The sequence below is a fragment of the Hyperoodon ampullatus genome, assembly GCF_949752795.1.
Source record: "Hyperoodon ampullatus genome assembly, chromosome: 7".
Classification (NCBI taxonomy): domain Eukaryota; kingdom Metazoa; phylum Chordata; class Mammalia; order Artiodactyla; family Ziphiidae; genus Hyperoodon; species Hyperoodon ampullatus.
Genome location: NC_136920.1, coordinates 93,752,867 through 93,764,303, shown reverse-complemented (window position 1 = coordinate 93,764,303; position 11,437 = coordinate 93,752,867). Strand labels below are relative to the sequence as shown.

Here is an 11,437-nt window from a genome sequence, read left to right as displayed (position 1 = left end):
CCCTCATTTTACAGAATGAGAAACTGAGGCTCAGAGAGGCTCAGAGCAGCTCAGAGCTAGTGAACACCTAGGCCCCCAACTCCCAGGACAGGATCTGAGTCTGGGCATCGCATGCTTGTTGCCAGGGAGACAGGATGCTTACGCATACTGCCCAGCTGTATCAGGTCACGGAGGATGACTCTCCCCAAGGAAGCCACAGGGCCTGGGGTGCTGCTCCTCTGCCCTGGCCACCCCACTGCCTGCATATGCCATTCAAGCACTGGCTGCTGTTGGGAGTTTCTCTCTGTCAGAGTAGTCAGAAGGGCAGAGAAGCCCACGTCCATTTGTCTCGAGGAGCCTGGAGCGTCCTGAGGAGTAATCAAGATCTTGTTGCCTAGAGCTGAGAGGAAACCTGTAATTGATCTGGCTGCCCCTCTGATTTCCTCTTGCCTCTCGCCACCAAGCACTGTCTGGTGGCTGTCTGCCTCCTCTCGGACCCACCCTGGAAAATCACGATTAATGGTGTAATAGCCGTATGGGGGCGAGGGAGACCAGCGGAGGGACTGTTGACAAGTCAGGAGAGGAGAGCCCATCTAGCACAACTGAGCCGGGGAGTCCAGGCACCGTTCACCGCGGAACACAGGGCCTGTTGCTGAAGGTGCCTGTCTGTGCCTGTTAACCAGTGCTGGGCGGGAGTCAGCCCACATTCGTGGAGCTTCTCCTCAGGATAAGCATCATAGCAAATGTGTCAGGAAGATACATGCCTGAGTGAGATGCTCCCCTGCCTTCCAGGAGCGTATGGTCTGGAATAGAGAGAGGGCATAAATACGTACAAAGTTAAATAGCCATTCATTCATTCGTTCACGCATTTGTCGACGTTTGTTCGTAGCTGCATTGCACCGGGCACTGTTCTAGGTGCTGGGGGTGTAGCAGTGAATAAGAGGGAGAAGGCCCTGTCCTCATGGGGCTTCATTCAAAATACAAGCACCAGAGAGAGAGTCAGAGACATTGAGGTCTGAAAGAGACGTGAGCAGATCTTCTAGCTTGAGGAAGCTGAGGAGTCTTGAGATCCTGAAAAAATGGAAGTTAGGTTCCCCCTCTGGAGAAAGTGGGGACCTCTGATTTCTGGTGTTCGGGTCCAGAAACATCCCAGGCAGGTAAATGCTAAAGCAGAGATGACACCTGAGAAGCCTCGACCCCCAGTCTGATTCCGCAGCACGTCTTTCAAGCGCTCACGGGGCAGCGTGCGATCAGCGTGCGGTGAGATGCTGCCTGTGCAGGTGAAAACTAGAGGTTCAGAGCAGTAGAGCTGAGCTTGTTCGGTGGGGGAATTGCACCTGGACTGTACATTCCTTATGGACAAGGACTCTGAAAGTAACCCACAAGGAAATAGTTCATGCCCACAGAGCCTTTTCCACATACATTACCTGATTGGATTCTTTCATTATTTCAACAGATATTTTTTGAGTGCGTACTATGGGCCAGCCTGTGCTAGGCGCTGGTGATGCAGGTGGAAAATTCTAATGTGTTCCCTGCTCCCCTGGTGCTCATCACTTTGTGAGACAGGCATCGATATTCCCATGTTACCAATGAGGAAATGGGCTCTGAGGGGTGGAGCTGCTCCGGAGGTTCCCTCCATAAGGACCATAGCAGATCCGACCTGGCCTCCCTCCACATTGGGCCTTCATCTGCACTTGTTAGGACTGTCATGGCTGCCCTAGGATGTCAAGAACAGCGTCCTCAGTTGCATGGCAAAGTTCTGTTTTTAGACTCTGCCTTTTGCGTTACCTAAAGCACAGGATCGAAGACCAGCTCTGTTTAGGTGGGGACTGTCAGAGACCCTCAGAAATCAGAAGCCATATTTTTATGCCCACTTTGGACTTCAATTCTGCCAGTGCCTCCATATTCAACTCTAGCTGAACAAGGAGCCTGGGATTTGTGATTGCACATGGTTAGACTCTTGAGTTTGAACTTCAGCACTACTGCTTTAGTCGCATGACCTTGGATAAATGACCGAGCCTCCCTGAGCCTCACCCTCCTCATCTGTGAAGTGGACGTGCAATATTATCTTATAGGGTTAGAATAATAGTCATGAACAGTTAATTACTTGGAGCAGCGTGGGATACACATTTTACCCTCATTCCTCATAATGATTCTGCGAGGGTACTTTTATCACTCCCGTGTTACAAATGAGGAAATCAAGGTTTAGAGAAGTTAACTCACTTGCCCATGGTGTATAGCTACTACATGGCAGTGCAGGACTCAAACCCATGTCCTTAACTGTGACGGTCAGTCCAAGCCCCAGGCACAGAAGAAAAGGGCAGTAAATGCTTCCCTCCCCTTTTCAACATATATTGATGTGATGACCCTTTGCCTGGATCTAGAACATTCTGTCTGCTTAGATTGTTTGTATTAACCACAGTGAATATACAAAATGTACAACCCAGACTGGGAATTTACTTCATACTGGTGTAAACTCAGAAAATGCCTTTTGGGCTTCCCTGGTGGTGCAGTGGTTGGGGGTCCGCCTGCCGATGCATGGGGCGCGGGTTCGTGCCCCAGTCCGGGAGGATCCCACGTGCCACGGAGCGGCTGGGCCCGTGAGCCATGGCTGCTGGGCCTGCGCGTCCGGAGCCTGTGCTCTGAAACGGGAGAGGCCGCAACGGTGAGAGGCCCGCATACCGCAAAAAAAAAAAAGAAAATGCCTTTTTGACACCATCTGTTCATTGATTTCATTCAGCCAGTATTCGTAGAGCACCTACTGTGTGCCGGATAGTGTGTTGGTGCTTGCCACGGCCCCTGCATCACAGCTGACAGTTCTGTGGGGAGACAGGCAGCATCGTCATAAGCAACGTGTGTGCCCTAATGACGAATGTTCCAGATGTGGTGGCAGCAGATGGGAAAGGGATCACAAAAAGCCTCAGAGGGGAGGTAATGCGGTGAGCCTGGAAGACACAGTTCCTGGCCATTAGGGGGTGAGACTGCAGTCCGGGCACAGGCAAAGGGTGGGTGCTGAGGGAGCTCTGCGGAAGGTCCGGTGCAGTGGGGTGGGTGGTAGAAACAGGAAGGCAGGAACCAGATCGTGAAGGGTTTATCTGTTGGAGTTAAGAATTTGCTCTTGATCCCCAGTGCAGTGGAGAGCTATGGAAGACTTTGGGGTGGGGGTATGTCATTATCAAGTTCACATTTGGGTAAGAACCCTTGGCCACTCAGCAGAGAACCAACAGAGAGGGAAAGACCAGAGGGAGGGAGACCAAGACGGCTGCTGTTGCAGAGTCCCGGTTGCCACTGGCGGACGTCTGGACTGCGGCGGGTCGGTGGTGATGGAGGCAGGGCTGTTGGGACTTGCTGACTGAGTAGATGTGGGGAGGAGGGCTCTAGGGTGCCTCTCAGCTTTCTGGCTTGGGTGACTAGTGGATCGTGGTGCCACCCCCTAAGAAGGAGGATGTAGGAGGAGAAGCAGATGGCGGGAGCAGGGGAGAGGAGACCTCCTCCTTAGGACGAGGCGCGTCTGAAGTGCTGTGGGGAATCCAGCTGGAGATTTCAGGAGGAAGCCGTCTCAGCGCAGGTGCTCTGGGCTCGATTCTGGGCTTGAGATGCTGATTTAGAAGCCACACCTGCAGGTGGAAATAACTCGTGGGTGGAGGTGAACTTCCCCAGGGGTGATGTGAGTGGGAAGAGGGTCTAGGTGCTCCACCTCTAGAAAATTTCTTTTTTTATTCCTAAATTATTAAATTATTTTCAGTTAATAAAGGCTGCACAGTTAGGTTCTAAGACCAGATTCGTCTAAACATTAAACTGAAAATAAGACCTCAAATTTCTTTGTGTTTTTTGTTAAAGAATCTGGAAGCTTCATGATCTGCTCTCATATGCAGATAGGTAAGTGACAGAAGAATACCCAGCGAAGTCAGAGACCTGGCTAGCCCTGGCCTTGCCTCGTAAGGGCTGTGTTGACCTTGAGCTAGGCACCTTTCTTGAGCTCAGCTTCCTTGTCAGTAATAGAGCTTGTTCTGTGAATTAAATAAGATAAAGACTATGGAAAGAGTTTTGCAAACCCTTGAGCCTTACACACATGTGACATGATGGTTCTTTTTATTCCTGTAAGGTTTGGGGGGAGATTATTTCTCATCTTTGTATCCAAGAGCAGCCCGAAACCTCAGACATTGTCCTTACACGTGGTCTCCAGGATCAGCCAGCCTTCAGGGCCATGAACAGTGACTGTCAGGCCTGCGTGGATTAAGTGTAGTTCTGTCATCAAATAAAATTTACACAGGCTAATCTGAAACCTGTTTAGCAGTCTGCATAATAATTATTGTGTGGCGGGCTGACTGGGCGTAAATGGAAGGCATTTGACAGAAATGATTATATTTAATATTTTATATAGCCTAGCCAGATTTTTACAGTTCTTTCTTCTTTGACAGTCCATTCATTTTGCCACTCAACAAATAGTTATTGAGGCTGTAATATATGCCAGACACTGTTCTGGGCCCTGAGAAGACAGACAAACAGGATTTCTATTCCTGTCCCACATCCATCGAGCCTGAATTCTAGTGGGGAGACAGTCACTGAACAGTCGACTTTACCCATAACGAGTAAGAATGCCAAGCTTCCCTTGAGACGGTGTTTGCTTTCATCTCTTCCTGCATTGGCACCCATGGATTAAGGGACAAAGATTCTGGGCCTGATTTGCCAACAGCAGAGTTGCCTTTGCTCCAATCCTTTATCCTTTTTTAAAAAAAAAATTTTTATTGGAGTGTAGTTGATTTACAATGTTCTGTTAGTTTCAGGTGTGCAGCAGTCCAGTCCTTTATCCTTTATTCTCCTCTGTCTCCTTATAGCAGGCAGTGGCTTGAGGCCCTCCATCCATTGAACATATATCTCCTGTGCACCTATTCTGTATAAGTAACCTCTGGGGATACAGCAGTAAACTGGAAACAGTCCTGGCCCTTGAGAAGCTGGCACTGAGCCCAGCACTAGAGGCTGCTGGGATGACATAGAGAGGCACCCGATCCTGGCACATGGCAAGGGTCGGGGGGGAGAGGAGCACGCTGCAGGCAGAGGGGACTAGTTGTGTGCAGGAAGCTGTGAGGTACTGGGTCAGGCTGCAACACCAAGCTTCTGTGGGGAGGGGGGATTGTCATAAAACAAAACCTTGACTAAGTGTAACACACATACGGAAAAGTCAACATTATCATCAGATATGTACAGCTCGACGAGATTTCACAAACTGAGCACACCTTGCTCAGCACCTGGAATAAGAAACAGGATGTCATCAGCACCTCTAGGAGACTCCCTGTGTCCCCTTCTAGTCACCACCCGCCTTCAAGGGTCATCACTAGCTGGACTTCTTACAGCACACAATGGTTTTGTCTGCATTTGTACTTTTTATAGATAGAATCATACTGTAAATACTCTTTTGTGCCTGGTTTCTTCCACTCAACATTATGTTTGTGAGATTCATCCACACAGGTGCATGGAGTTGGGGGGATGAATCACTTTAATACTAGTCTCCTAACCAAAGGTGACCTTGGTTTAGCATATTTGCATATTCACCAGCCCCTCCCTCACACCAGTGATGGGGCCGGGCTGGTGGCCTGCAGACTCTGACCTCAGGGTGCCGGGAGGTCTCAGGGAGGGACAATACCCATGCTGCCTTGCAGGGAGGCAGCTCCTTCAAGGTTCTGGCTTTGACCCCAGCCTCAGGAGGGAGAGGGGCTGGTGGAGGAAGGATGAAGAGGGGTTAGTTTTCTGCAGATGTGGAAACCAGCTGATGACCTGGGATGTGCGCTTCTGCCCTCAGTATTTGCTGAGAAGCGACCTCTCCCATCTGGGCCAGGGAGGAGCTGACATTTGTGTAGCCCCTGCTCTAGGCCAGGCCTCTCCTGTGTTCTCCTCGGCCTCAGTTCAACCCATCCAGGCACGTGTTGTTATGCCAGGTCTACCTGAGGGGAAATGGAGTTGAGTGACCAAGGAAAGCCACTCAGCTGGCAAATGGAGGAGCTGGACTGGAACCCATCCCTTCCCCAACATCACTCCCCAGAGAGCAGGGCATGTGATGTGTCCGGGACGATGGCCTAACCTTCCCACCCACTCCTTTTCTGCTCACCCATGGCTCCTGTTCTTAAGAGCAGATGAAAGTTTTCATCCCCAATTAGACATTTTTTAAAAAGTGGAGCCCTATGAATCATTCAACCACAGTCACACCCTCCTGCCCCTGATTTGATGGCGGTCAGGGTGGGGGATGGCTTTAGAACCTGAGGCTTCTGTGAGTCTGGGCAGAGGCAGGAAGAACAGAGGCCTGGAGCCGGCCTGGAGCTCCCCTACGGGCACAGCGATTCATGGAGGGAGTGTTGGTCCTTTCCACAGAGGCTGTCTGGGTGGTAGCTCGGGCCCCTGAGCCTATAGGACTCTTACTCACATACTCCCTCGCTCTCCCGCAGAGTTATGTCATGCCCAGACCAGCAGAGGGCTCCATGAGGATTTATAGAAGATGCCCCGCGTCTCGGCGCCTTTGGTGCTGCTTCCCACGTGGCTCGTGATGGTTGCCTGCAGTCCGCACTCCCTGAGGATTGGTAAGTGCTACCCCTGTGGCACCCTGGGGGCAGCCCAGCCCTGGGTGATGCCCCTTCCACACCCCAGGTGTCCGCAGGGGACATCTGACCCTGCACTCCGCCCTCCCTGAGTTTGGCTGGGGCAAGGGTGGTGGTCGTGGGGCAGCCAACAGGCTGACAGCTACAATCTGCTCAAGCTGCCCAGCTCCTCTTGTGATGAGAATAAAGATGTTGAGTGCCTTTTGCAGTCTGTGATGGACTCAGCTGGTCACAGCTGTAGGTGAAGGAGGGTGGGAATGGCCATGGGGCTTCCAAATCCAGGGGCTAGAGAGCAGAGCAGAGATCATCTCTTCTCTCCTCTGATCAATCCAAGAAGGCTTCCTGGAGGGTGTGTTCAGATGAAGTGTTCTTGGTGCCCCTGACCCAGCTGCTTGACAGGGCCTTTGCCTTGGTGTCTGCTCGCCCTACCCTGGTTCTGGAGAGGAAGGACAGAGCACTTCAATGGCGTGTGTCCACCAGCTCCCTCCCTTGTCATTGCTGCCATGGGGGTGCCCATTCTGGGTGTGGGCAGGCACTGCCACCACTGGCCCCATCAGCGTCCCCGTGCCTGGCGGAAGACTTGGCTCTTTCCGGGGTCCAGGAGTGCCTGAGAAATCAACTGCCTCCCCTGCCCCCAACACCTCCAAGACTGAGCAAATCTCCTTAACTGCAGGCTGGGCCACTGCCTGCTGATCCGGGTCCTGGGGACATGGCCCCAGCTGCAGAGACAAGGAGACACAGTCCAGTCCAGCAGACACTGTGTGGTCATCTGATGGCCTGGGATAGGCATGGGGTGTCAGGAATTGGGGTGTGTACATGTGTATAGGGAAGGGAGTCATTGTGGACAGACAGGTGGGGCACAGCAGTGAGAAATCCAGGCAGGTGTGTTGGTCACAAGAAGATCAGTCCAATGGCAGGAACCCCAGGCAAGGCCAGGCAACAGCCCTAGAGGGACCCAAACACCAGGCAAGTTATCCAGACGGGGGCCCACCTGAAGCCCCTCTGCCCAGAGTCGGGTGGGAAGGGGGGAAAGTGGATCCTGTGAGTGAGGCAGAATCCTAAACTTGAACCTGAAAGCATTAGAGGATGATTTAGAATGAAGATCGTGATGCAGAATCCCAAGGACTTGGCCTAAAGCTCCTGAACTCCTCTACTTGCAATTAGGTCTGGTTCTAAGGTCCCAGAGATGGGCATGATGATGGTGTGGGTGGTCAGGAGGCCCTGGCAAGGCCAGGCATCATGGGCCAGAGGCTGAGCTGCAGGTCCCCGAGTTACTCCGTGTTCCGTCGTGGGTACATGGGCATGTCTCTCTGTGCATATGCACTGGCAGCTGATTGGAATCGGAAACAAAGACCAGTGACTCAGTTCTTCCCCTCATCCTGCCTTCGGCTCACCACTCTGCATACTTGAAAAAAGGAATTAAAAACAAAATCTTCCCTCCCTCTTCCCCATTCACTTCTACTGAAACTTCAAAACCTAATTTAATTCTGCTTAGCGGCAATGTAAAACAGTTCATATCCTTAAGATGCTTAATTTATAAGATGCCTCCAGTTATTCAGCATTTGCTGTGAGGTTTTCTCCTCCTCTAAATGAGTGGCTAAAGCGGTAACCCATCAATTTCCATTTGTGGCTAATGGGAAGCGGAAAGGGATTGAGCCGGAATTGGCAGCTCCTCGCGGCCTCGGCTCTCCTGACACTTGTTCCCCGGGAGAGAAGCAGAAAGTGGAGCTGACAGATCGCTGTCTGGCCTGCTGTGTGACAGTGGGGGGCTTCAAAGGGGCTCTCAAGCTCTCATCCCCACACTTGGAACAATGCTTGTCCAGTTCTGTCCTCTCTGCTGGCACTCGTTCTGGTTCATGCCAGGCCACGTCCAGCTGATTTCCAGCCAGGGGCCCTGCTGGCTGGCAAGGTCAGACTGGGCCTAATCTACAGAGGCCAGGAAGCAGAGTGAAGCCAACAAAGAGAGAGGAAAGTAAAGAAAAGCCAAAGCAGCAATGCCAGGGCTTGTTTTTCTGTCTCCTTGGTTATCCTGGGAGCCAGGAGCTTTATGGATGGAAAGGTGCTAATTACACGGACTCCAGAGGGGATGTGGAATAGGGCAGGGATGGGAGGAGAAGTAGGTCAACAAAACTCAAGTAGCTGTGCTTAGTGGCAGGCAGCCTTCCACACAGATGGGCTGGACCAGCGTTGATGGCGACGGGTCCCCCAAGTCCTCCAGAGGCTCGCTGGAAAGGGAGGGGCTGCTGCTCCTTCCCCCACTTCCCACGGGGCACTTCTCCCCACATTTGATTCTCCTGGGGTTCCTCCCAAACCTCCAGCCTCAGAGTAGATGGCTGTGAGAGGGAGGCTGCACGGAGGGACCAGGAATCTCGGAGATAAATTGCACCGCCTGCTCCAACCCCTGCCCCGCTTGTCAGCTGGTGACAACGTGGATGTTTGTAAAGAGGTGACGAGCCCACTACCCTGCCATGGGACTGCTGGTTTTCATTCAAGTGAGGCACAGGGTGGGAGATACAGCCAAATTGTCTATTACAGTGTCCGGCGTTTACTCAACGAATGAGGCTTTGGGTAAGGGAAAGGGATTTTATTTATGATGGCGAGGCTGCCCGCATAAATTCCCCAAACTCTCTCACATATGTCAACCTGTTGCAGTCATCTTTCTTCTGAAAATGTCTTTTGATTTCGCTTCTGTCCCTCTGGGTCCTCTGAGTGATGACTGTGAGAGCTGCAAGTTAATAAATGCCCCGAGGAGACCACCCTCACCATCTCTTCAGCCCCCCATGACTTAAAGGGATCATCATTATATCTTAGAACTGTAAAGGATTCTATGGATTCCATTTTCCAACCTGCTCATTTCACAGATGAGGAGGGAGGCCCAGAGGGGGTGGTGATTTGGCCAAGGTCACACAGCAAGTAGAGGGGGGGGCTGGTGGCAGTCAGATCATCTTTTTCCAGCCATTCTCCCATTCCCCTGTTCCAGCACACTTACTGGGTTGTGCTCTGATTGTTACGGCATTTTCCCACCACATTCTGCATTCCAAGGGAGATTGACCACGTAACGCAGGTCCCGACACTTGACGTATGCAAGCGTATCACACAAACTCAGTGCATGGGTGGGTGGATGTGTCCACGGCCCTTGCAAGATGTGGTTTCCCAAGAACACGTTCGGCAGCATTGTTCTAAAGTTTCTTCTGGTCTTCCCTGTGCTTCAAGACGTAGACTTATTGGAAGAAGTAGAAGAAAAAGGAGAAGGAGGAGAAAGAGAAAATGTCCATCTATCTGTCTTACTTAGAAGGGAAAAGAGGAACGGGCTGGAGATCCTGATTGGGTTCTAAGGCAAGTTTTGGCTATAATGGTAAAAACAAGGATTCAACTATTCATTTATTAATCCACTCAGCAAGTATTTATTGAGTGCTATGTGCCAACACTGAGGACACAGTGCTAATTAATAATAATCCCCCTAATAATTACCACTTGGAAAGACCTCACTCTCTGCCAGGCACTGTGCTAGGTGTTTCACATATTTCAGGCAATCTTCACATCAGAATTAATGATCAGATGTTATAGATGAAGAAACAGAGGCTTGGGGAGTTTAAATAACTCATCTAAGGTCACACAGAGACTGCAATTCGAACCTGTCCCCAAAGCTTCTCTTTCTGCTTTGCCGTACTGCAGCTTTACACCCCTGGAGACATTTGGGATAGCCCATTATCCCAGCACTCACATTAAATATATTGTGTTCTATCTGGAAAAGGAATTGAAAGATGGAATCATTATTGCTTTTATAGTCTATTGCTCTTTTTTGATTCTTTTACTCCCAAATAATTGCCTAAGGACCCAGACAAAGTCCATCAGACAGATGAGGAAACTGAGGCCTGGGGATTTGAAAGGCTCGCTCAGGGTGGTACAGAGTCCTGCTCAGCGTGGGTGGCACTAGACATCAGCAGGTTATTGTAGCAATTGAACCTCTTTCTTGTTTAAGTTTTCCCTGTGAGGTGAAGCAGCAAGAGCTTGGATTAATTTGACACTCTTACTAGGACCCCAAGCACTTTATAACTCCCATTTTTTACTGAGGTGGTTTTCCCTCAATGAGCTCCAAGTCCTGCAGAGAGAATGTTAAACATAGAACATTCAAATGTTATGAAGATGAAGATAATAAAAGAATTGGGGGAGGCAAGGGGGAGGAATAAAAAGCACTGGTTTTCTTATCCTGTTCTGCTGTGTATTAAATATATCGGACACACCAAGATCCAAATATACCAACAGAATTCGGTGCCTTGCCGAGGACTCACCGTGGGGTTTTTTGAGTAGTGGGCTCCCCTTCATACTGTGACCACGTGATGTGATTTATGAGAGTTTGATCCGTGTGTAACTCTTGATCTCTTTTCCAAATCGAGTCACCCATATAAGCAATCAGTTGGTCTTTCACATTAGTGACAAATAGAAATTGATGACTTTCTCCTTCATCTGTCATCTAGAGAGGGAATCCATGTACAAAGCTTTCCGGGACACAGATCCCTCCCCTGTAGGAGATCTGTGTCTTTCTTATTCTGTCTGTATTCCTGGGTCTAGCACAGTGCCTGGCCCATAGGGGTACTTCGGAAATGTTTGCAGGATGAACTATCTAATGGCAAGTTTTGAAGCTTGAACTGACCTGTCACTTTTCAAATTTCTCTTCTGCCAGATATCGGTCAGTGCTCAAAAACGCCAACTGGTTTTATTTAACAATAAGTGTACAAAATACGTATTTGCAAGAGTAGATAGTTTACCAAAGACAGTCCATGAGGGCGTCTGCCTGCATGTGTGCTTGCACGAGGCTGTCTCTCCTCTCCTTCCTGCCCCAACCCTGCTGCCACCACATCTTCAGA

At 50.4% G+C, this 11,437-nt stretch overlaps 1 protein-coding gene across 1 annotated transcript in view; it reads left to right on the top strand.

The window, feature by feature from the left end:
* Nucleotides 1–6,469: 6,469 nt before the first annotated feature.
* Nucleotides 6,470–11,437, top strand: part of GRIK4 (glutamate ionotropic receptor kainate type subunit 4) — a gene marked incomplete at both ends in the record, with an annotated part of 310,907 nt that continues 305,939 nt past the window's right edge. Inside the window, one exon of the mRNA XM_079709251.1 lies at nucleotides 6,470–6,551. Within this exon, the coding sequence (XP_079565377.1) occupies nucleotides 6,470–6,551 (82 nt within the window). The remainder of the gene's footprint in view (nucleotides 6,552–11,437) is intronic.